Source organism: Larus michahellis, chromosome 3 (assembly GCF_964199755.1).
Source record: "Larus michahellis chromosome 3, bLarMic1.1, whole genome shotgun sequence".
Lineage (NCBI taxonomy): Eukaryota > Metazoa > Chordata > Aves > Charadriiformes > Laridae > Larus > Larus michahellis.
The window spans coordinates 46,300,420-46,325,554 of NC_133898.1; the positions used below are offsets into that span (position 1 = coordinate 46,300,420).

General features: G+C 39.1%; 1 protein-coding gene across 5 annotated transcripts in view; it reads left to right on the plus strand.

Annotated features, from left to right (window-relative positions):
* PLD5 (phospholipase D family member 5) overlaps positions 1-25,135 on the plus strand; it is a 185,297-nt gene that overhangs the window by 19,158 nt on the left and 141,004 nt on the right. The window contains exon 1 of one of the 5 annotated variants that reach the window (XM_074579991.1): positions 22,119-22,659. The exons of 3 other annotated variants lie outside the window; for them this stretch is intronic. Coding sequence is in view for 1 of the 2 variants with exons in the window: in XM_074579988.1 (XP_074436089.1) it covers positions 22,657-22,659 (3 nt within the window). In the remaining variant the exon portion in view is untranslated. Of the gene's footprint in view, positions 1-22,118; positions 22,660-25,135 lie in introns of those variants that run through there. One more of the 5 variants, XM_074579988.1, reaches the window with a different exon arrangement.

Below are 25,135 nucleotides of genomic sequence, written 5' to 3' on the forward strand. Positions count from 1 at the left end.
TTCAATCATAATTTTTTCCATGTGACTAACCCATTGCATGCTATGACTAGTCTCCATTTGTCTTTTGAGTGACAGCACTGTCTTCCAGATGAAATTCTTTCCTTTCCATGGTGTTTCATGAACAGTTTCACTTGATATGGGAAACTGGAGTTGGTGTGGATATTTCAGATAATCAGGAAGCATGTTGTGGGACAGGAACCCAGGTCCAATGGGGACAAGTGTTATATGACCTGGTGTTGCCTCCGAGTGCAGTATTAATGCCAGGTGTAGCAACAGTTTCAATTCTTAAATGACTTTCACTAGGCTTTCCTTGCTGATAAATCTGATTTTCAGTTGCAGATAAAAAGCATTGGACTGGTGAGCACTTGAAATAGTGCTGGTTCTTTCAATTTCTCAATCCTGAATTCATGACCATGTATACATCCTAGTGGAAAACCCAATATGGAATAATTTCAAGAGGAGGAGAAGGTGTTACGTGAACTGTCATCTGCAGAAAGTTCACTAACACTCTGAAGCAGCAGCTTTTTCCATATGTATTCAGTTTTGAGGGAGTGGAGGTGTTGTTTTTACACTTGCCTTTTCATTTTATCTTATCGTTTGGTATCTCAAACATAAAAATAGTTTGTTTTCTTTTGTTTTCTAGAGGCAATGACAGATACCTTGTTCTCACAGTCCTCAAGAGAAGTTATGTACCACTTGGAAAACTTGTTTCTGAGCTGCCTTTTTTGTTGTTGTTTGTTGACTTGACTTGATGTGGTTTTAATGATCTTTGTTTTTAACTTTTTTCACTACGGCACCCTTTTTTACTCTTAGTCGGAGGAAAAATGAAGTCTCTGTATTCTTTAGCTAAGGACTTAGCTGAAAAGTTGTGAGACTTTTGTTGCTCTGGATTTCTAGACAAGAATGACTTTTGCATGACTGTCTGTGTAACCCTTTATCAATGACAGATAATTAATCCATTTGCTTTTGCTGTGGACTAATTTTGACTACTTATTCATAAGGAAGCTCATTCTTCAGTAGTTACATTGTTTCCTTCTCCAGTGTGGGGCTCACTGTGGTAGCAAGTGCTGAGATACTCATGTAGTGTCTGGCCACCAGTGGATTCTGTGTGCTGACCACGACCCTTTTACCCAATGAGTCATTCAGTTTCCAACTCGTTTTATATGGTTATCTAGTGCACATCTTGCCATTTACTCTGTAAGGATTATATGGGAGACTGTCAGAAGCCTTGAAAATGTCAAGATATGAAACATGTTCTGCTTTCCTCCGGCCTGCAGAGTCCACAGTGATCTCACACAGAAGGCATGCAGGTTAGTCAAATGTAGTTTGCCCTTGGTAAACCCAAATTATGTCCACATCATCTTCCTCACTTGCTGCCTTCCCTCTTGAAGCATGGAAAGTTTAACCGCTGGGTGCCTCAGTGGCTGATTCCTGAGCTTGGTCTCATTTTGACTGTGGGAAATGTTTGCCATTTCGAACTCTAAGAAAGAAGTGGATGTAAATTTCTCCCCTGTACCTGCTCTTTAGTGCACCTGACTGTTACCTTCACAGGGTGACTCCCAAGACAAGCTGTCTGCAGTTTGATGGTTACTCTGATTAATAGATTTGAGACCATATTTGTGACTAATTTTTTTTTTTTGTATTAAAGTAGCAATGCGACTTTGAGACGCAAGGTACTAAGTTTCTTTATCTGCCAGAAGTTTCTTCTGTTACAAAGTTAGCTTAACTTCCTTGAGGTTTGCCTAGCTCAAGGGAAATGGCCGCTTTTTCTTTGAAAGAGCAATGGAGCCGAGCTGAGCAGAGGAAATGTTGAATTTTCACTTCAAGTTTATATTCAGTTTGTAGACTGAGTCTCCTAAAGCTGGCCTAACCTAAAGAAATGTTTTGGTCACAGACAGAAAATAAGGTCTCAGGACAGTGTTTGACTTACTACTCCTGTCATAGGTAGAGAGAAAACAGGCTTTGTGTTTCCCGTGTGACCTTGAGCAAGGTACCATACTCTCACTGCAGCTCGTTTCTCTGCACGTGTAATGGGCTAATAGCATTACTCAGGTTTTTATAAGTGTTGTGAGGATATATTTGGTGATGATGATAAAATATACATATGAGTAAGTCGTGAACCATATGAACACTTTATACAAATGCTAATATAACACTTTTCAGCTTTCCAGAATAGACGGTACACTGGCAATTTTAGATGCAATTCTATGCATGCCTTATCTGGTCCAGTGGCAGGTTGATATTGAGAAATGGTGCCCAGCTTCCTGAGTTGCAGGATCTGCCATCTTCCTTGTGTTCCTGATAGCGATCATGTGGCAAGAGGATAAACTGATCAACTTGCTGATTTTTGCAAAAAAATTACTTGCCTTTCTTCACAAATGAAATTGTTAACTTTCTTTTAGACAGGTGAGCTGATCTAGCAATCATGTTGCTGCAGGGTGAGCCAAGTTTGTTGTAAAGGAAGGAGGAAGCCTGTTGAGAAGAGCAGGGGAGATGATCAGTAAACCTCCCTTTTTATAGTTGTTATACTCACATTGGTTGAAATTCAAAGCAAAATAGCATCTTTAGGCATGTGTTTTACTTCATCGTGGCCTCTTACAGAGTATTCTTGGTAGGTCTCTGTCTCTTTCAGAGTAAGAACCTCGATGTCTGTGGGACAAGGTTGCAGGCTATTGCAATACACAGTGATATTTGAGGACAGATTACTTGTATTACCTCTTTGTTCCATGTCAGTGTCAACATTAACCATTATCCAGGTAGCTTTCAGAAAGTAAAATTCTACTTACTAAATCCAAAGCATTACAGAGAAAATATTTCCCAAAATGACAAGACTAGGTTATTTCTGTAGAGCTGCTGCCTTGTTTCTGAGGTAGGGCTCGAACTTGCTTGAAGGTTCTTGAATTTAGAAGATGTGTCCTCACTGTCTTGCAGAAAATGGGGCCAAGAGCAAACCGGAACATATCATAGCATTTTTGACAGGTGAAAGCTTAAATGCTATCATATTGCATGTTAGCATTTTTCTAGGGCTCCTTAGACTTGTTTGTCTGAACAAGGGCTTTTGTTTGGCTGCAAGTTGAATTTGAGCTCAAGGATAGTCTGGGTCCTGTTTTTGAAATGCAATATTAATATGAACAATTAATAATAAAACCTTCACATTTTTTTTTTTTTTTTGTCTTCAGTTTTCCAGCATACTGACTTACCTATCTTTTCCTCTCAGGAAAGGTGAAATTTTGAGGCGTGTGTTATTGGACTTTTTTGATTAAACTTGTATTGCTAGTACAAATTTCTAATGTTACTCACCGGTCGCTTCATTTCCCACATAAAGTGCTTCTTATCTGGCTCCTTTAAGGAGTGCACTTATTAAAACACAGGCACAAGACACACACATTGCAATAACTCTTCTATAGCTTTTATTACTATTTGCATACTCTGGAGGCACTGGAATAAAATAATTATGTCAAGAAACATGGATCTGCAGACACAGTGGACGTTCTAAAAATTGCTTCCATGGTTTATGGTCTTCAAAATACTAGATGGAAAAGATGATGTAAAAAGGAAAAACTGTAAATTGAGCCAGCCTGATCTGGTTGCTCTATTAAAAATAACTTTATGCAACTCCTGTTTTTAAAAGAAGTGCAGTCCTCCAGGAACAGAAAAATCCAGAAACATGGTAATTCTTGCTCATTCTTATGCTTGAGAGGAAAAAAACCCCAACCTCTGAGCTGTTCTCTATTTTAATAACAGATTAGGAAAATATTGAACATAGTCAAGTTCTGTACCTGGGTTCTGCTCTTAGAATATACAATGTAAAATATACTAGTTTTTGCTAGATATCTTTCACAGAAATACCTAAAGAAGAAGAAAAGCATAAGGAAAACTTAGAAAACTTGCAATGGGGAGAAAAAAAGCTTAAGGCAGGTTTGGGAATAAAGCTCCTGCAGGTAAACTTACTGCTATTCCATCACAGAATCAGAGAATGGTTGAGGTTGGAAGGGACCTCTGGAGGTCATCTTGTCCAACCCCCATGCTCAAGCAGGACCACCTAAAGCAGGCTGTTTAGGACCACATCCAGATGGCTTTTGAATATCTCCAAGGATGGAGACTCCATGATGTCTTCTGGGCACCCTGTGCCAGTGCTCAGTTACCCTCACGGTAAAAAAGTGCTTCCTGATGTTTAGATGGAACCTCCTGTGTTTCATTTTGTGCTCATTGACACTTGGCTGTCACTGGACACTGAGAAGAGTCTGGCTCCATCTTTTTTACATCCTCCCTTCAGATATTTGTGCACATTGTTAAGCTTGCCCACTGCCCCCCAGCCTTCTCATCTCCAGGCTGAACAGTCAGAGCTCTCTCAGCCTTTTCTTATAGGAGAGATGCTCCAGTTTTCATGGCCCTTTTCTTGACTGTCTCCAGTAGCTCCGTGTTTCTCTTGTACTGGGGAGCCCAGAACTGGACACAGTGCTGCAGGTGGGGCCTCACCAGTGCTGAGCAGAGGGGAAATACCACCTCCCTTGACCTGCTGGCAATGCTCCTTCTAATGTAGCTCAGGATAATGTTGGCCTTGCTTGCCACAAGGCCACATTGTTCAACTGACTCATGTTCAACTTGGTGTCCACCAGGATCCTCAGGGCCTCTTCTGCAAAGCTGCTTTCCAGCTGGATGCCCGCAGCATGTACTGGTACATGTACTCATGGGGTTGTTCCTTTTCAGGTGCAGGACTTTACACTTCCCTTTGTAGAACTTCATAAGTTTCCTGACAGCCCATTTCTCCAGCCTGTTGAGGTCCTTCTGGATGGCAGCATAACCTTCAGTCTTATCAGATACTCTTCCCACTTTTGTATCATTTGCAGTCTTGCTGAAGGTATACTCTGCCCCATCATCCAGATCATTAATGAAGCTGTTGGACTGGACCCAGCATCTGTCCCTGGGGCACATCACTAATTACTGGCCTTCAACTAGACTTAGCATCAGTGATCACCACACTCTGGGCCCGGCCCTTCAGCCAGTTTTCAGTCCACTTCACTGTTTGCTCAATCAGCCCATGCTTCATCAGATTCCCTATGAGGATCTTATGGGAGACTGAAAGATCAGGTACAAAACCATGTTTATGCTTGAACAAATCTGTAAAAACAAAACAAACTACCATCTCATGTTGTATTTCTTAAGTCACTGGAGTAATTATTTAAAGCAACAGGCGTTCTTTGACAGCTGGTTACTAACACATTTGGTTACGTTTCTATGTAACTTTATAAAATACCTTGTTTCATTAAACTGTAGCCTACCTATACAAACAATGTGGCACAGAGACCTATTCACTAATAGCTCTTACGCTGGTGAAAGATGACTTAACAAAAATGCATATAATGGGTGTATTTTATACAACTTTTTCTCAGAATGTAAAGGTTGCTTTGCTGGGAAACGTGAAAGAAAAATGGTGTAATAAGATAGTGTATATACTTGCTATCAACTCTTACAACAGTATATGTTTCATAATTGTATCACTGGAAGCATGGCCATGAAATATGTCCCTCTCTTATGTAAATCACAAAATACTAGACTGAAAGGAAGATTAGGAGTAACATAGTCCATGCTTATGCCTTTGGACTGCATTATCTATAACTAAGTGTAATACTTAATTGTGGATGAAGTTATATTTTGAGCATCGGGATAAAGAATGAAAATAGTGGCCTCTGGTAAGAAAATATTTAGAACTTACTGTTGCATTTTTGCATTCAGAATTATGACTTATGTATCTAGTCGTTTTCATTACAGTTCACATAAAAATTATGAGATAATGTTCTTTGCTTACAAATTTGCCAAGTTCCTGTGGGTTATTAATATATTTATTATTTTTTTTATGCTCTGTTTTACTGTTTATCTTGAAATAAGCTAAAGAAGTTAAGGTCAAAGAAAGTGCTGCCTCTCATACACAAATGTAGCCTGCAGTGTAATTGTATTAGGATTTTGAAGTAAAGCAGGTGTGCAAATTGTTTCTCAGAACATAAAGTAAGTTCATCCTTACTATTAATGTGTGTTTCTGCTAACTTGTCTTATTTTCCTGACTGCTTGTGCCTGTTAATTTCTCTGGGACGTAGCCCAAAGCCATTGAAAACTCTATGTTAATTCCAATGAACTTGTGAACAAGGCCTTAAAATTCTCACTTTTAAGCTCTGCAGGAAGAAATGTTGATGTCCTATGTAGTGCTGATTACTGTGAAGCCCTTGTTTTGAGGGCCTTAGGCTGTGCTTCATTTTTAGGATACTGACTTGTTTTAAAGTCCTTTAGTCTGGCATAGTTTTAAGTAGAGACAGTAAGTATTACAACTACTTGAGGGGTTTGGGTATGGGGTGGTTTTCATTTTTGGGTTGTTTTTTTTTCTTTCTATTTAAACATGAATGGGTAACCCTATACTTACACTATACCTTTTTATCCATTTACTAACAGGAAAAATTATAATAACAGAAAGCCATATTTTATGCAGAGTTGTAAACTAGAAGCCTCACATAATTACATGATGTTTTTGCAGAAAATGAACATTATATTTTTTCTGTCAAAAAATAAATTTTGATGCAAGTAGGGCATATAGTTTTAAGTACTTTTATATTTCTGTGAGCCTGCATGCTGAAGCAAGCAAGTACTGGTTCATGATTTTAAAAATAAAATTAAAAAAAAGTCACAAAGATTAACTGTCCTGCCTTCCTACCACCTTTTCTTAACACCTACCTTGAGCTAGTTGGGTGATTTAGAACCTGTTTACATTCTGCACTGCTTGACATACGGGGTCCTGATGTTTTCAGTGCCTATAGACTTGGAGTGCTGCAGACTAGGCAGTCATTGTGCAGTAGGTGAGGGGCAGTATAAATCAGACTATATTCAAAGAACTGTTGTGATGGCTGCACTCCTACCGCCGGATAATTCTGTTTTTCAGAAAATCGGAGTCATTGGGTCAACATTCTTCAGTAAGATAGATGCTGAAAAAGCAACTTTGTTGGTAAAAATTTATTTTTGTCCATCAGCAGTTGTAGCTTTTGTCTAAGTAAGATGGAGACCAGGTGAAAATGTGTGAATTCAGTAGTTCACAGACTGGTTGACTGTCTTGGATAATAGATTGCAACAAGTTTGCTTTGCTTACAAAGTATATCAGACAACACCTAGTCTATGTTCCCGCTCATCAAACTTCTATTATAGAAAGGTTTGTTTTTAGCTTTTGTTGCTGTTCCATTTTTTGGTTTGATTTTTTTTTTCCTTTGAAGAATAGTGATTTGATTTCCACCTGTGTGCAGGCACATGAGGAAGGTAAAACAAAAACAACAATTCCTTTCTCATTTAGTAATGCCTTCAGACTACTTCAGCTTATGGTCTGCCTCTTTCTTCCCCTTTAGGATACAATTATACCTTTTTCTTTTTTTTTATTTTTAATGCATGTAAAATACATTTGTGGATAATATAGAGTTTAACAGTCTTTTACATAATTACAGATTTGACTATGCTATAACAGATGTCCAAAGGATAATTTTACAAATATATGTAGAAAAGTATGAAAACCATGTCTTTACTTTGGATAGGAGGAGACTCTGAATAAACAGTTTCTGATGGTGCACTTTATCTCTAACCTAAGAAAATCCCATTAACTCAGGTGACTGTAATAGCCACTTTATATAACATTTAATGTGTATTCAGTGGTTGGAAAATGTGAAGTATGACATTGGAGTATCTGCTTAGTCTGGTGAAGTTGTTTTGCTGTTTTTTATCGAACTGAAAAAGTTGTTTTGGTTAAAACTGAGTAGTCAAGATGTGATGAGCTCACTCCACCTTTGAAGACATGTATCATCAATTTTGCAGTTCTGGTCACAGTGAAGGTGCAGAGACTTGGCTATAGGGTTAACCTCATGAATGAGTATTCAGAGACTTAGACTGGACTGGCTTCACAGATGACAGGGACAAAGCTGGTCAGGTTCCAGGCTTGCTGTGTGACACAGCCGTACTTCATGAATGCAATATGGATGTCTCCTAATCCCACAGAAATTAAATTATTTGTCTGAGAGCATACAGTGAAAGTTGGAGGTCACCTTTATTTTTTTTAACAGCATACTGTATGATAATTGCAATTAGTGTTCTCTACCAAGATTAAGGCCTTTTGTGAAGTGCACTGTACAAATGCAATGAGAGACAGGTCTTGTCATGAAGGCTAAGGAGATGAAATAAAGGCACAGAATGGCAATTTGTCTTGCTTAGTTTGTTGGTTTTGGATTTAAATTAGTTCTCTGACTCCTAGCTTGGTCTTTTTTTATTGCAAATGTCTGTAAGATGAGACACCCTGTCCTCAGTCTTCATCTGTCCATGGCACTTGCACAGACTGGGCCTACAATAGCAAGGAGTACAGAACAATATAAGCAGATCTTTAAGCAAAATACTTGGTGCTAAGGCTGAGTGTCCATGCTGTACACATTTGGGAGGATTAAATAGGACTAGCTCTAGTCTAGGAGCTGGGACTGTGGGAGCAAATTCCCCCACACTGTAAAAGAAGATGAGGTTTGTGATCACCTGAGAAACCTGAACATACATAGGTCTATGGGACCTGGCAGGGTGCATCTCAGAGTCCTGAGGGAGTGGCTGACGTAGTTGCCAAGCCACTCTCCATGATATTTGAAAAGTCATGGCAGTGACGTGACTGGAAAAAGGGACACATTGCACCCATTTTTAAAAAGAAAGGTAGGAAGGAGGATCCTGGGAGCTACCAAACTGTCAGCCTCACCTCTGTGGCTGGGAAGGTCTTGGAGCAGATCCTCCTAGAAGCTATGCTAAGGCATATGGAGAACAGGGAGGTGATTTGAGACAGCCAGCATGGCTTCACCAGGGGCAAGTCCTCCCTGACCAACCTAGTGGCCTTCTATGATGGAGTGATTTCATAAGTGGGCAAGGGAAGAGCTATGGATTTCATCTGTCTGGACTTCTGTAAGACCTTTGATATGGTCCCCCACAACATCCTTTTCTGTAAATTAGAGAGATATGGATTTGATGGGTGGGCTGTTCAGTGGATGAGGAATTGGTTGGATGGTTACATCCAGAGTGTAGCGGTCAACGGCTCAATGTCCAGATGGAGATCAGTGACAAGTGGTGTCCGTCAGGGGTCCGTATTGGGACCAGCATTGTTTAATATCTTCATTGATGACACAGACAGTGGGATGGAGTGCACCCTCAGTAAGTTTGTGGGTCACACCAAGCTGAATGGTGCGTTTAACACACCTGAGGGGCACGATGCCATCCAGAGGGACCTTGAGTCCAGAGGCTCAAGAAGTAAGCCCATGTGAACCTCATGAGGTTCAGCAAGGCCAAATGCAAGGTCCTGCACCTAGGTCAGGTCAACCCTCGGTATCAATGCAGGCTGAAGGGATTGAGAGCAGCCCTGTGGAGAAGGACATGGGGGTACTGGTTCCATTGAGTGAACACCATTTCACCAGCAGTTTTTGAGTATTACTTGCACTCCAGCTCTATATTCCTGGATCACTCTGTGAAACAAACTTAAGTGGGGATTATGGTGGCTGGCCTATTGTAGAAGGAATTAGTAATCTATATGATAGCAAATCCAGATATATGCCTCTCTATCTTGAATACAGTGTGACTCCTTGCTACTTGAGGTGTGCATTTAATCAATGTGCAAATATTATATGCACCTTTTCACAGGAACTGTTGGTTTATTAATGGAATATCAGGGCCTACCACCAAGGTGCTCTTCAAAGCTAAGTCCATATTCCAGACTTGAATGCTATCAGTGATAGATCAATCTGTGTTGTAAGCAAGACCCTTTAAGAATGCAAGTGAACTTAGAATTGGTCAGCCTCACCACAGAGAAGATCAGTGCATTGTACTATGCCCTGACCAGAGGTCCATCCAATGCTGTATCATCTTAGGGTTCCTAACATCGGAAGAGACATGAGATTTTTGTGTTTTTTTAACTTTCTGTCACTTTTTTCTTTTTTAACAGATAATTACCTGTCTTGAAAGGGCTTGTTCCCTGCTTGTTGGGATCCAGTACAAGATAGGCATAGTCAGAAGACTTGCACACAAATGAGACTGTTTTTTCATGAAGGAATGAACAACTTTGTTTTGAGACTAAGAGCAAATCCAATCTGTAGTTTGGTTGGGTTTTTTTTATTTTTTTTTAATTACACAGAAGGGGACTTCAAAAGGACTTCAGAGGTCCTTGTGGAACGTGGACCTGGGGAGAGAGATGTAAAGATGTGCTTCTCATAGTTGCAATCTGTTTCTGGAAAAGCATTAAGTTCCCCAAAGCCAGCATAATGTAGCCCTAAAGAAAGATAGAGACAGAATGTGAAAGAGGTGTCAACAACTTCTTCCTTATATTAAGAGATCTGAATATAATCCAAATGTAGCTTATTTTATTGTAAATACTAGATAAAAAAAAAAAAGAAGAAATACTTAGATCTGTGGAAAGAAAGTTGCAACTCAGTCTAGGCTGATTCTTTTTTTTTAAATAAACTGTGTCAACTATGTGCACGTGCTGTGGCTTTGTCTCCAGTTAGTGGTCAAATTATTTATAGCAGATTCAAAGACTGCTTTTGTCTTAAGGGAATTTATATATTTAGGAAGATTATTCTGCTGGCTACAGAAATGTTATGTGTAATCCCTGTAAATAATGGAAATAGTTAAATTTCTCACTCTCCCCCCAAAAAAGAATTATCAAGGTAGAAAGAGTTTTGTATAGTATACAAAGGATTTTAATAGATTTAACAATTAAATCTGAACATTGGATCCTCATTCAAGAAGAGGTGTGTGTCTGAGGACAGAGTGATCAGAGTGATGCTTTTTGGAACAAGCTTCTCTGTGCTGTAAAGCATTGAGCGTGCAGCAACCAGCTGCAATAATGGAAGTGGCTCCAACTATGTTCTCACTGTTCAGGTGTCTGACTTGTGGATTCTTGAACTCCATGTGTGAGTTATTAGCTCTGTAGCTTAGCCAGATGAGGCCAGAAAGAAGATCACAGCACTCAACAAAAGTAACGTGGAGAGCACTGCTGGATGTTACTCTTGCTGTTTAGTACACTCCTATGTTTAGTAGACATAGTTTTTGCACATTGTCAGGGCAGAATTTTCCAATGCTTTATCTGGTTTTCATTCCCAATGAATTATCTGGTTTAGGGGTACTTTGTGACCCCTATTTTATACACAGGTGAAAATTGTTTATTTTTCCTAGCTCCAGTCAAGACTTGATCTGGCAAAGATAAGCATTCAACACGGCGGGTATATATTTGGTATGTAATATTTTGCAAGTGATTCTTCTTTCTGTTCAGCTGTGGTTTTCCTTTCCCTGCATTTTGAAATCCAGTAGTTCTTAACAGTAGAATTACACTGCCTCTTACAGGAATGTACTAGATTTGTGAGTCGATAGTGGGAAGCAGTAAGGCTGTGATTTAGTTTTAAAATGGCAGAGTTTTGTGCATCACCTGGGGAAAGCATGTTCTTAGCGTTTTGCAGGTAAGCAAATACCATCAGGGTTTCTTTAATGGAGGGGAGGAGCATATTGATTTTGTCATCTGAATAGTTGTTGCCCAGAGGAAGAAAGGGAGAGGCTTAAGGTTTTGTTCCTGCAATGCATGGGATTCTCTATATATTCTTCAAAAGTGATTTTTTTTCTTTTTCTAACAGGCCAAGCTGAGGTCACTCGTCAGTCTCCTCAAGGTCATATTTTTCAGTTGTGTAAACAAGTGCAACACAGCAACAAGTGAAACACAGCTGAAATTACTGGGGCTGTGTGTGTGCTACAGCAGCAAAGATTTTGGCCAGGAAGGATACCCAGGCCTTAATTACCTCTTGGAGCTGACTTGATGCCTTGAAATCATTAGGTGATTAAACCGTTAATGAACTTAAGCTGTGCCTTCAGTTCGACCAGTAATAAGTTCATTAGGTTGTTCGTTACCTGACATTAACTTTTTGAACAGTAGCTTTTAGCTACACTGCAGAAATGTGGATATTAATCCAAATTACTGTAAATGCATATTATCCCTTTCTTCCTCTGCCAGTGCAGTATAATGACTGTACGCACCAGACACACAGTATATTCTTGTTCTGTCTCATGCTTCAGCATACAGTGTTTTTAAATTTGCTATTCAACCACTGTTTCACAGTCCAGTCACTTCCTGCTGGCCTGAAAAACACAGCCTTACAAGCAGATGATCATCTGTCATCTGGAAGATGTGTTTAGAGAAGTCAAGCTGCTTTGGTTTTGGTTTGGGTTTTTTTGCCGTTTTATTGATCAGCTCTTTCTCACTCTTATTTCCTAATTATAGTTATTGATGTCATCTTACCATCTGACTCCAGGCAACTATTAGAAACATTTCATTTCAAAAGCAAGCAATGTGTGTTGGCTACAAAGAGCAAAGCTGAGAATATTCATGTGTTAAGTTTATATCTGATTTTAATAATTTACTTTTCCATAGTGTCTTTTGACTTAACATCAACTCTATGTATGATGATATGTTAAGACCTTGCAAGTATATGAAGTTGTCCATGATATCCACGTTGCTGCCTTTTGCCTGTCTCCTGAAATGAGAGACAACTTTATTGCAAAATAGTTGTACTGTGTCCTGCTGGGATGTAGCTAATTTTCTTCATGGCACTGTATGGTACTGTGTTTTGGATGCATAGCTAAAACACTGTTGATAGTGCACTAATGTTTGGCTTTTACTGAACCATGCTTGCACAGCACAAAGGTGGTCTTTGTTTCTCACCTGCCCCTCACAGTGAGTAGGCCAGGGTGGGAAAGATGTTGGAAGGGGATACAGCTGGGATGGTTACTCAAATTGACCAGAGGGGTATTTCATACCACATGACATTATACTTGACAATAAAAACTGGAGTTAGAGAAAGATGGGGGGTATGTGTGTGTGAGTGACTTTCATGGTGGTCATTGCTTGAAGACTGCCTGGGCATCAGTCTGCTTGTGGGAGGTAGTGAGTGATTTCCTTTGAGTCACTTGCTGGTTTGGGGGTGAACCCCTTTCCTTCACCTGTTAAGCTGTCTGTATTTGATCCACAAGTTTCCTTGGTTTGTTCTTCATATTCTCTCCCATGTTCCACTGAGGAGGGGAAGTTAGTGAACAGGCTGTATGGGTGTTTGTCTTCTGACCGGGATCATCCCACCACACTACTTTATGTAAGCGTAAATCATCTGCAGACTTATGGTGAGAAGCAATGTTGCTGTCCAGAGACCTGTTTTATGTGCCTGTTAGGTCAAAATTAGCTGTATAACAGCAGATTGTCAGTCTGATTTGCACGTATATTTGGTTTGAAGCTTTTGAGCATTGGACTGGCAGTTCTGTCCGTTGGTCTCCAGAGTGAGATAACCTATTCTTTCTGAGCAACTCTTTTGATTTTAAAACTATTGATTTGAAGAGTTTATTGTGAGACTCTTGACTACACTTTTTCATAGGTAAGAGCCTCATACCTCTCAGGGCAAGGAGTAGTCTATCTTGCGATCCTTTGTTAAATGGACTTTTTTTTAAACTTGGTAAAATGAGTGAAAGACTTCTTCTATTGATCTCATTCTATTTGCCCACAATTAATTTAGGGCAAAGCCTCAGCTGCACTGTTCCTCTGTCTTCTAACGAAACAGCCCATCCCTTAAATCAGTTTTCTCCATTTTCTAATGTGGATAGGATTTTGGATAAAGAATTTAGTTTAGAAACTTGTGCAGTTTTTTGAGAAGCCTTTCAAAGACCATGTCAGTAAAATCAACTCTTCTGAATTCTTCTTTCATGTGTGCTTAGCTGCAAGTGGGCCAGATGATAATCTGCTGCTCTCGTGAGTTTTTCAGATGTTCTGTCATTTCCAGAGGTGGTTTCTGTTCAGCTGTCTGACCACTTGCTGTGGCTCTTCACAAATTGCTATCAGGTCTTGCAGTCCATTGTTTTGGTAAAAGTTCTGGTAATCCTCCAACCACTTTTTCAGAAAGTTGTTTTCTCAGAGCATCAAGAAAGCCTTTGGAGTATGGGAGTGTTTGTCCCTGCTATCTTTACTATTTTGAGTGTCTTTGTTGATTCCTGCTCTAATAGTGGTAAAATTTGTGGGGGTTCCTAGGGTTTTTTGTTGGTTGGGGGGGGGTAGGATTTGAGGCAGTTCTTCCTGTCTTACCCACTTTCTTGACTTTTTGTAGTCTGTCGTATACCTGCGTGATAGTATATGGCTACTTGATAGCATCTGTTTGCTGTTGCTCTTTTGTCTTTGCTTTGGATGGATGGAGACTGGATGTGATACCTAGGACTTATGTGATAACTCTTTAGCGCATCTGAAATGATTGCCCTTTAGGATTCACTCCAGGGCAAAGTTCCACAGCATTTTATTTCCATAGTCTTCTAGGCTTATCACTGTCTCCACATTGTATTCTCTTTCTCACAGAGCTTATAGTGAGAGAATGGTAGCTCGTGGGTTGGGAGTCCAAGTATATGTTCACGCTAAGGTATTCCTTGCTGCTGCTGTTCCTGTTTCATGGTAAAGGGAATACTGATCTCACATATGTGTTTCAGCACTGTGCAGGTCCATTTCTGGTTCAGCCTGTGCTAGAGATGCATATTGCGTACACCTACACTTCTCAGGTTTTCACAAATCTGTAGCAGCCATTTGCCTGCTCATTTTCTTGCTTGTGGCTCTTTTCATCTGGAGCTGGGTTTAATCAGTGCTGTTTACTTCATGTGGCATTGCAGTGTCTGGTACCTGAACAAATGCTGGTGCTGTTCAGCTACTTTTCAGTAATTTCTTGGCATCAATCCCTTCCCCGAGAACCGGTTGGTAAGGCTCATGTGTTGATTTTTAAAGTAAGTTGTGTTTGTCATTGAGCTAGTTACACTGGAATAGTTTTGGCACTCTCCTGGTCCTGTTGCTTGGGATCATGCCACCATGTCTGTCAGGTACTGTGTCACCAGGAATGTGAGCCTTGGCCATCCAGTGCCTTTCTGAGCATTTTCTTGTCCATATGACCTTGCAGTAGTACTGCTGTGTCTACATATTTTGTGTGGAGTTTTCCAAAGCCATCCCTCTCTAGGCTGTATCTCTGTATCGGGTACCGGCTTTCTGAGGACAGCTTTGGAGGGGCATCATGATCAAGGAAGTCCAGCAGATGTAGGTCTGGCCCTTATCTATTGTAGGCCTGAGGTCACACTAAGCCCTGAAGAACTCCTTGTATGCTGCTTCATTTCTCCACTTCTGTCTCAAACTATTCTCAGCCTAGTGGCAGCGGCTTTGATCTTTCTGCCATTTCTTCTTCTCTCTGAGACTGGTGTTAAGCAGACTACTGCAGCAGAATTAGATGTCTTTTCTAATCTAGGAAAATTATATTAAGTGTAATTTCACATGGAAACAAAACTGAATTACATCAACACAGCTAATGTTGTTATGTAGGAGGCCAACTACTAATGTATGTATAATGATTAGCTGTTTTTAAAATTGGCTGGTTTTCAGTATATACATTACGTAGGCTTTTTGTATAAAAATCTGTTTTATTAAGTACTCAATAGCATATATTGTGATCATTCTTGCTTAGCCTTAATTAAGTTAATTCAAGTGGTTGTTATAGGATAATGATACACTTCTGCGGTTTGTGTTTATTCCGTTGCTGGCGAATGGGGCCCGAGCAATGCTGTGCCTCCCCCTCGTGGTCAAAGGGAGGGAGAGAGAGCGCCTGGCAGGAGTCGCCTTGAAAGCAATGCGAAAGAGAGATGCCCTGATTTATCTCGACTTTTACATGTTTTCTTCCCATTTTGATATGGGCAAGTATTTATTTAGGAATGGAAGTTCCTGGGTGAAATACTGTTCCGTTAATCGTATTTCTCAGTGACAGGAACAGTTTGTTGCTGGTGAGGTATTGTAATGATGGCAATTTCAGTACTTAAAGGCTGCGTCCCATTTTCACTAACGTATATGAGATGAGGCAGTCTTTTGTTTCTCTTCTGGCTTAAAAATTAGGATCATACTCTTCATATTTGGCTTTTTTAGAAACATCTCATGAGTTACTTTGTGATGGAAGGATGCTTGGCGTGGGTATTCTGTAAACTTGCAAAATAGTGATCTGTGATTAGTGCTCAAAATACAGTAGACTAAACCCTAAAATTCTTTAAATGGGACTCCATCTGCTTCTTGCTTTAGAATGTGATTACAGTTGTGTGCCAGTTTCAGTGGTTAGATCAAGAAATGCTGTGCTGGTCTGAGTTGTTTAGCTGCAGCATGCCTAGAAATAGTGTCATTGTCTCTGTCGATATTGATGGCAGGAGGCAGAAGTTGCCCACCCTCTCAGTGCAGCTCTGTACTGTGCTTCTCCTTCCCCAGCCATCTCCCCAGGGCGCTGAAGAGGCGCTTAGAGCCCACCTGGTTGCTCCAGGTGGAGAAGGAGTGGTGGGAGATGTAGGCTCTGTGCAGCAATCTTGGGGCCTGTGGAGAGAGAGAGGGTCTATTAACTGTATTTTCCTTTATGAGGTCGTGCGGGCAGGCATTCATGGACATAGGAGAGAGGGAGATGGATTCAGGTCCATTTTGAAGCTGTTACCTGGCTGTGCTGTTTGGGCAACAGAGGCCTAGATCTGTGCCTAGCTCAAGCTGGGGTGGTCCAGTGTGACCCCCTTGGTACAATGGTTGGCAGAAACAGAGAATCTAGCTGTTATTTCACAGCCCTTGGAGATTGTTTCCTTGGATGCTGAATCAGTGTACCACAGCGAATAGAAAGAATTGTTTCCAGGCAGCTGGACTCTGGGAGGCAGCACTCATATGTTTTTTCAGCTGCATCTGATAGATAAGAAGGCTAGCTCTCTTTCTTTTTTTTTTTTTTTTTTTTTTAAAATGTTTGTAATGGGATGGCATTTCTTTTGTAACTATTCTTTTAACTCATACTTTCAGGTCTTCACAAAATAATGGAAAAATATTTCTTTGAGGCTTATAAGCAATGCTTGGTCTTGATGGCAGTGAAACCCCATCATCCTTTGTGTATTGATACTGCCCATTTAAATACCAGGCACCTGCTGTGGACAGTTCCAGTTATGTGTGGATCTGTGAGCTGACACATCAGTTTAGGGCTGGGTAATGCATGCAGTCTTTACGAGACAGCTAAACATTTAGGGCCATGTCTTGTCCTTTGTCTACTGCGGAGTAGAATCTTAATTGGTAGGTAGCTTCTGCTGTTCTACAGATGCTGTAGCAGTTTCATAACATCTGAACGTATTTACACTGATTTGAATTACATTCCTTCTAGCGTGAGGTCATAATCTCTACAAGCAGAGTTTTCCATAAAAGTTTTCTTTCCTGCAAGGCCAGTAGAACTTCTTAATCCTCTGTTTTAGCTTCAGAACATCATTAGAAGTATTTGAGGCTGTGCTTTTATATTAGTCCTCTTAGAGAACAGGACTTTACCAATGGGTAGTCTCATTGACATTAACGTATGATTTGTATGAGTGAGGGGATTTCAGGATGTAGCTTATCTGTGAGATCTTGGTAAAGCTTCTTGCAAAGTCAAATACTTCTGTCTGTGTGGAGGAGTAACAGAGTAGGTGGTGGCATCTGATTTTGGCAGTGTTGGTTGTTATTATTTTGTGCTAGCTCTTGATTTGTAGATCCAGCGAGCCTTGAAGAGGGACCTTCAAGGTTACTTTGCTGTTCTGCCCCTCTCTTTATTTCTTTTTTTTTTTCTTCTTCCTCCCCTCTTTATTCTTTCTTTACAACAACTTTTTTCCTGTGAATTCTGATGCTTTGCCATGTCACCAATGAAACTAATGAGCAGTGAAAAACTAATGCTGATGTTTATAGTTGTGTCATTCAACTTTGAGTTTCTGTGCTAGTTAGACTTTTGAAGTAATGGAGAATTCCTGTGTTTCTGAGCATGTGTTCATGACTTTTTAGCACATAGAAACACAGCACTTTACCAGTTTACACTCAGTGCACTTTGGACGTATTTCTTCATAGCTATGTTGGATAGGGGCTTACTTTTTTGGGAAGAAACAACTTGATTCTAAGAAAACAGTTTGGACAGTGACAACCAAAATAAACAACAAGCTGACAGGATGTTAGAGAGAGGTTATCTTGAAGTAATGGGCCTGGTGAAAAGACCCAAGCAAATGGAGAAGGTGCTATCTGAGATGCAGTCTTGACATTTGTTGCATGAAAATAATGCCACAGTAAAATAGGAATACAGTTCTTGCTCCCATAGAGTAGTAGTTCTTGTGACTCTGGTCATCTGCCAGGCTTCTGTACAATAAGGCAGAAAGCACAGAGATATTTGCTGCCATATTCCATTCTCCTGTTTTGCTTAGCCATCTCCCTATTATCACTGTACTTTTTACAGCATTCCTGTTTGCTCTAAGCCTTTAACAATAAAATTCAGAATTCTGTTGCTCAAGGTCAGCTGGCCAAGACAGGCTAAACTCTGTACTGAAAGTATTTGGGCTTGGATTTTAAGCTACTTGGGCACCTTAAGATCTTGAAAAGTGTTATTGTGTTCTGCCCTGGTTTACTGCTTTCCCATTCCGGCTGAAATGGAATATCCTTAAAATGAGAAAGTGCATGTTATTATTCTGTATAGATCCCAAGTATTATGATGCATTTAGACCTTTTCTGAGAGTGAAGATTTTGGAAAAAAAAAATGGGGAAAAAATGTATTTCGTGCAATATCAAATTACTTGAAAATTCAGAGTCTTTTGTTGATATATTTCCTATTTTGTGTAGGTGTCTGAGGTTTTGTATCTGTTTTGGTTTGCTAACTTTTAGAATTCCTGCAGACATATGTAATATAGTGTATCTTCATTCTGTGAAGTCAAACAATATTGCATGCTTTTTTCTTATTACTTATTAGAGCTGTGATTTATTTCTAATAAATATTAATATATAAATTTTATATTTATTTATAGCAAACTGTTCATAGATATTTTAATTATTTGTTGCAGCCTATGGGGAGAGGTGGTGCTTCAAAATGCTAGGGACAACTTGGATAAACTTACAGAGTGCCCCAAAAAAGCCATAACTGCATGTCCCTTAGGCTTTGAGGCATCTCGAGCAAATGCCAAATGACTCAACAGTTCTGCATTTAAATTTATTAGGACTCTTCATTTAATAAAAAACTGAAATACTTGGGTTTCCATCCTGTCTTCAAACAGCAATCAAATGCTAAAATAAAAGAAATTCTATCAGGGCAAAAATTCATTTATTTGGTTAGTTGCTTTACATTTGCTATCTCTTAATACAACTGTTCAATTGTTGCAGGTTGAGGGCTCTAGTGGGAAGGTTTATGTGCTGCAAAGAACATGCATATGTGAAATATAGTAGATCTGGCAATGCAAGTTATTTTCATCATAAAAATAGATTACTTTTAATCCAATTTCAGTTTTTCGGCCTCATTGTGCATTTAGAGCTATGTGGCCTGCTCGCTACATTTTTGCAGGTGCCTAAAGAATGTGATCAGATGCCTTTGAGAGCTTTCATTTCACTTTTGAAATAGCCTCTGAAGCATGGGTCTCCTAATGACAAATTAATCTGTTGAGGGGGTAAAGTCTGTCAATATATACCTGCCCCTGCATGAGAGGGTTGTAAGTAGTCAGCAAGGATTAAATTAAGGGTTTTAACTCAAACCTGGGAGGAAGAGGGTTTCCTCTTTTACAGAGGAGAAATTCTATGCGTGTCCAGAAAAATTAAGCTCCCTTTTGCTTGAGGATCCTTTAAGAATTGAAGGGGGGGGAAGAAGAATAATTTCATCTTTAAGGCTTATGTAGATGTAAAAGTTGAAGTTGATGTTTAAACTATTGTAGTTATACCAGTACACAATTCTTTCCCTTGGTGGATACTCCTTTTTCTCAGTGTGTGTGTTGGGAGGAGTTTCAAGCAAATGAAAAAGGTAGCCTTCTTTTGAAGCAAGAGCGCTAATGCTAAAGTCAGTCAGTTAACTTGAAGGATTTTTTTTTTCTGTCTGTATAGTTGTATTGATAGGACTTGTTCTGTATACTAGTGTCTTTTAATTGGATTTAGGAGATGATATTTGCACTTGAATTGGGGAGGTGTGTGTGTTAAATATGAGGAGACTGTGACAGAATTCACTCTGAAATTTGTATGCTATTGATTAATTCTTAACCGTTTGGTAAAAAATTGAAGCATCCTCACTTCTTACCGGACAGGCAGAGTTGAAAATTGTTTGCATGTATGCATAGGGCCATATCACCCTGTTCCATACATTCTTTGTGTAGAAACATATAGGGGCAAGATTTTGTTGCATGTCTTCATGTTCAACATCTGATCACTGTAGATCTTTGTGACTATAAGAGTTTCAGAAATGCCAAGGACCACAGGAAAGGTCTGCACAGACTAACAAGATGGCTGAAAACATTCTGATGGAAAAGTTTTTATTCCTAAAAAGAGCAAGCCTTCTGCAGTCTGATCATTGCAATTCAGTTGTTTCAAAGAATTGTCAGTTCAGTCCCAGTGATGTTACAAGTGGAGCCTCTCTGATGGGAATCCCATTAGCAGTCAGACTAACACAGCTGTATGATTTGTTTACTGTCACTGCCAAAGTTCTGGTGTGGCACTGGGCACTTCCCAGTGCATCTCCTGCTCGCTCGGTGCTGCTGAAACTGCTCAAGGCAAAGTCTCTGTAGACACCTTTCTGGTCAAACAGAGAGACCAGTGCTCTATTCTGATTCTCTTTTCCTGTAAGCTACTTTCTATACTGTTGTCTGTTCTCTTCCTGAAATTTTGTCTCTTGGTTTCATAGAACCTGTTTTGCTTAGTTTTTCCATCCTACCATCTTAATCACTCTTTCAATGCCTCTTTCCACTCCGTCTTGCTATGTTTCTTAAGGGTTGAACCATGGTCCCTTTCTTCTATTTTCATCAGATTCTCTCATCTGTAAATACAAATCAAATTAATCTTTGTCGCGATGGCTTGCAAATGAATTTCTTTATTCCAGACCTTTCCTCTTCAGCTGGAGCTAAAGGAGAGCTTGTGGCTATTCAGCTAGATATCAACAGCTCAACATGACTAAAACAGACCTTCTGTAGACTCCCCTACTGCTGCTTCCTTGTCACTCTGGAAAACAACCTAATCTTGCCATGATGTCCGTAACATGTCTGTCAGTTACTACTTTGTTCTTTCTCTAAGTTCAAAAACAACATTGTCATTGTTTTTGATGACTAAAACTTACTTCTTAGAATAAGTCTCTTGCTGTTTCAACAAACAATCAAAACTTCCACCCAGCTCTTCTTCACCTTTTAAACAAACTTGTTAATTAGTCCAGCATCCTTTGCTTTCTTCAGGTCAGTTCTGCACTCTCATACCCATTCAAATGGATTCAGTGAAAATCATTATTGCATCCTGTTGCAAAGAGAAGAGACGAAAGCTATGACTATCTCTTCTGAATTTCTTCTCCTTCCTTGCACAGAGCATGGTCTTAATGTTTCTAGACCTTCATAAACTCTCAGTCATTGCAGAAGCATCTCTCCATCCTCTTTCACCCATCCATTAAAATTTCAGGCTCAGTCTTGTGCACTCTTAGTGCAATAATATGCTTTCTCCTTGAGAACATCTCCAGGGCAGTCTCCATAGCCTCTTGATGACCCTTTCTTTAAAACACATTTATTGTGATGACCAAAAAGCTTGGAAATCGTCAGGTTGGTGGGATATTAGTCTAAGTACCTATCAAACTAGCCAATATTGTCTGATTTGGTTCCTTCTGCCTCCTCCTCTGTCATCTCTTACTGTGTTCTTTGATGACAACATCCATGGCAAGGAGTCAGGACTGTCTTTGTTCAGGTTTTTGTTTGTTTGTTTGTTTTTGTATCACACCCAGCTCAGCAGCATCCTTAGTTGTCACTGAGAACATTAAGATGGTTATAATATTTGCTAAGTAATTAATCATAGTTACAGCATTGCAGAGAGATTTTCTGTGGTGTATATTCTTGAGAGGGGTGGGGGTAGAAGTGTGTAGTAGAAACGCCAGTTGATCATTTCATCCTTTTGGAACTTTTCACCTTGTCTTCACTAGGAAAAAAGTGTTTTTTAAAAAAAGCCAACAAGGAGCAACCGCGTTGCAAATAAAAGAGGCTCATAGCTAATCTGAAGGAGCATTTGGCTGCCTCACAAAAGCACTGTGTATTTTGGCAAAGTTAGGAGCTTTGGCTTAGGAAGATTCATGTTTGGAATAACAGGGTGTGTTGCAAGTCAAAATTCAGGTATCTTGGCAGAGATGTATGCATAATCTGGCATGATGCCTTTCTGCACTGTGCCTAGCTGTAGCAAGTGCTGAAGTCCCTTGTGAACAATATATGAATCTCATTTTGAAGGAAAAAAAAAAAAAAGAGGAGGAGGGAAGAGGAGCCAGGATTTATTTTAACATTTAGTGGATATAAAAAAACAAGTATCAAGAAGCAAAACATTTCCGTGAAACATTCGCTGTGAAAAATTCTGCAACTTCTTGTTGCAAACCTCTCTATCGCTTGGATTGGCTGATTTCCAGAGCATCAAGGCTAGGAATTGAGCGACTGAAATATAATCAGTGGTGATACATTTTAACCACATAAAACATTCTCTGCTTCCAAAGCCTCGGGTGTCTCTAGTAAGCAGTGCAACAGCAACAGCTCCTTGCTGCTGGACTCCAGAGACGGGGAAAATATTGGATCACGATGGTAAGAAGCTCTTTACTTTGTACCAGATCTAGATTATTAGTTTGAAAAGAATGTTTAAAAGATGATGATGAAATGAGTAGGGATCAGTATTGAAACCAAGAAAGCAATGCGTGAGATACAGTGGCATTATTGACGTTTTACTGAAAGAGATCAGCAAAGCAAGTTGGTGACAAGTATCTTTGGCACTGAACATGTTGTGCAGCTTATATAAAATCTTTTAAAATTGGGAAACACTGCTGACTAGAATTTGATGTAAAATGTAAGCCTGTCTACATGTTTTATTACAGAAGGACAGCTGCATGGGCTTTTAAAATAATTTTACATTAGTAACCACTGGCACAGACTTAATGCATATAAATAAACCTATGCTGATAGCTTATGCAGGCTGTATGTTTATATGTTTTATTTTGTTGGGGCTTCGTTGGGGTTTGGGCGTATTGTTTTTGGTTTTTAGAAAGGAGCAGAGATGCTCAGTACATACCTTTGACTTTTATGGAGCTATGAAGTTTTTATTTGTCTGGGTTTTCAATCTGTGAAGACCTGTTAGTCACATTGTGTTTCTGTAGTGTAATTGTTTGGTGGGAAAAATAACGAAAGAAAACTTTTCAGGATAGTGATTTTATTCTTAACAATTTGTAACAATTTTAATATTCTCATCTAAATATTAAAACAATAGAAGTAGAATATAAAACACATAAATATAAAATCTGAAATTACTGTAAATTGATACCAATGCTATTGATAGTTTAAAAATGCCTGAAGATAAAATAAAAATGTTCTTATTAGCGGTTTTCTAGTTATTAAAGAATTGAAGAGGGGGATGCTAATCTTGGGAGTGCTTACTTCCAAGACTCACTGTCAAGACTGGGCTTGATGCATATTTCAATTAAAAAAAAAAAAAAAAAACAACCCATTCTCCTGTATGGGAACTCAGTCATTTATTTTAAGTGCATACTAAGTCCAGGAATACATTGATTATGAAATTATAGTACATCAGGGTGAAAGGAAAACAAATTACTAAATAAGTCTGAAGAGTACTGAAATATGGTTACTTCACAGCCCAGCTGATGTGTGGGAAATTATTCTCTTTGTGATTCAAATGGAAGAGGAGATTTTTTTTAAAAGAGCAGTGATGGAAGTTTGAAAAGTGTACAGCAGATGTGAAACTGTGTCTGATTCGGTATTTTTTATCTTTCTTGTGTATTTCTTGTTGCTCAGCAGTATGAAAATTAGAATGCAAGAACTAAAACTATCACTGAGTGCTTTCTGATCTTTTTCTTTTCTAAGTGATTTAACTGAATGTCAAGAAAAACACTGAAATACAGTAGATAGTAAATCATGTTATCTTGGCCTATATTTTCCAGGTTATGACTGTAAACACACTTTAATATATCAATGTTTTATGTTTTCCTTCTCAACATGCAGCAAAGATTACAAAATCAATAATTGAATGGCAACCAGGCTGTAAGCTTCTTGGAAAGAAGTTTACTATGAATCTAAGCAAGGTGGTTATTATTACTATTTTCTTGACAAAAATGCCCAATGTTGAGTATCCATTAAATAATGCCGTGGTAGTGAAGGGGCTTCGATATATTGTTGTTTCTTGTCAGAAACGAATGTGCTTATAGTTAGTATTATCTTCTATCTAAATTTTGGTACAGGAAAACATTGGAGACAGGAGATCTGGCAGCTTTTCCTATTGGAAAAACAGAACTTAACTGTTATGATAATTATTATTAACAAATGAGGTTATATATTTCCAGGTGTGTGATTCCTTAGTTCCTATGTAAGTCAAATACAGATGCGCTTCAGTAACTGCAATTTAAGGAAAACATTTCCTTCATGTTCTGCCACGTATTTACTCTTGATAAAGTTTAAGCCAAAGTAAACTTGCTTTGTGTCCTGCTTGACATGGATTAATTGGGTAACTAGAGCAGGTAGTTCACAGGGGATCTATTTCTCTCAATTTGGATTGCCTCGGCAAGGGTCTTTCATATATTGTTGAACGAAAAAAAAAAAGAATAAAATAAAAAAAAGACACCCCACCCCCCTGCCAAAGATGAACCCTTAGTAGTAATCAGCTGTGTAATAAATGGCACATCTAGTCCAAAGGGAACAGTCTCTTACTTACAATTTTAAAATTATTTCTTTCAGAATGAAATGGTCTTAAAGAGGTCAGAGTTGCAAGCTGTCAAATGCTTTAGATATCCAGGTTAAATTATTCAAAGTGTTTTTTCTAATAACTCTAAGGAACAAAAGAAAAATTACAAATAATGTACTGGCCTTACCTGAAAAATTGAAAAGTTGGGAACATGACTATTGCAGTGCTAAATTTCTAATAAAGTATCATCTAGGATTAGTGCAAGAGATGCTGGGTATGGCAGAGTTTCTTTTAAGTGTTTTTCTGCTGCAAAATTTAAAAAAGCCTACTCAACAATTGAATGCATGATTCATCGAAATGAATTTAGGCTATATA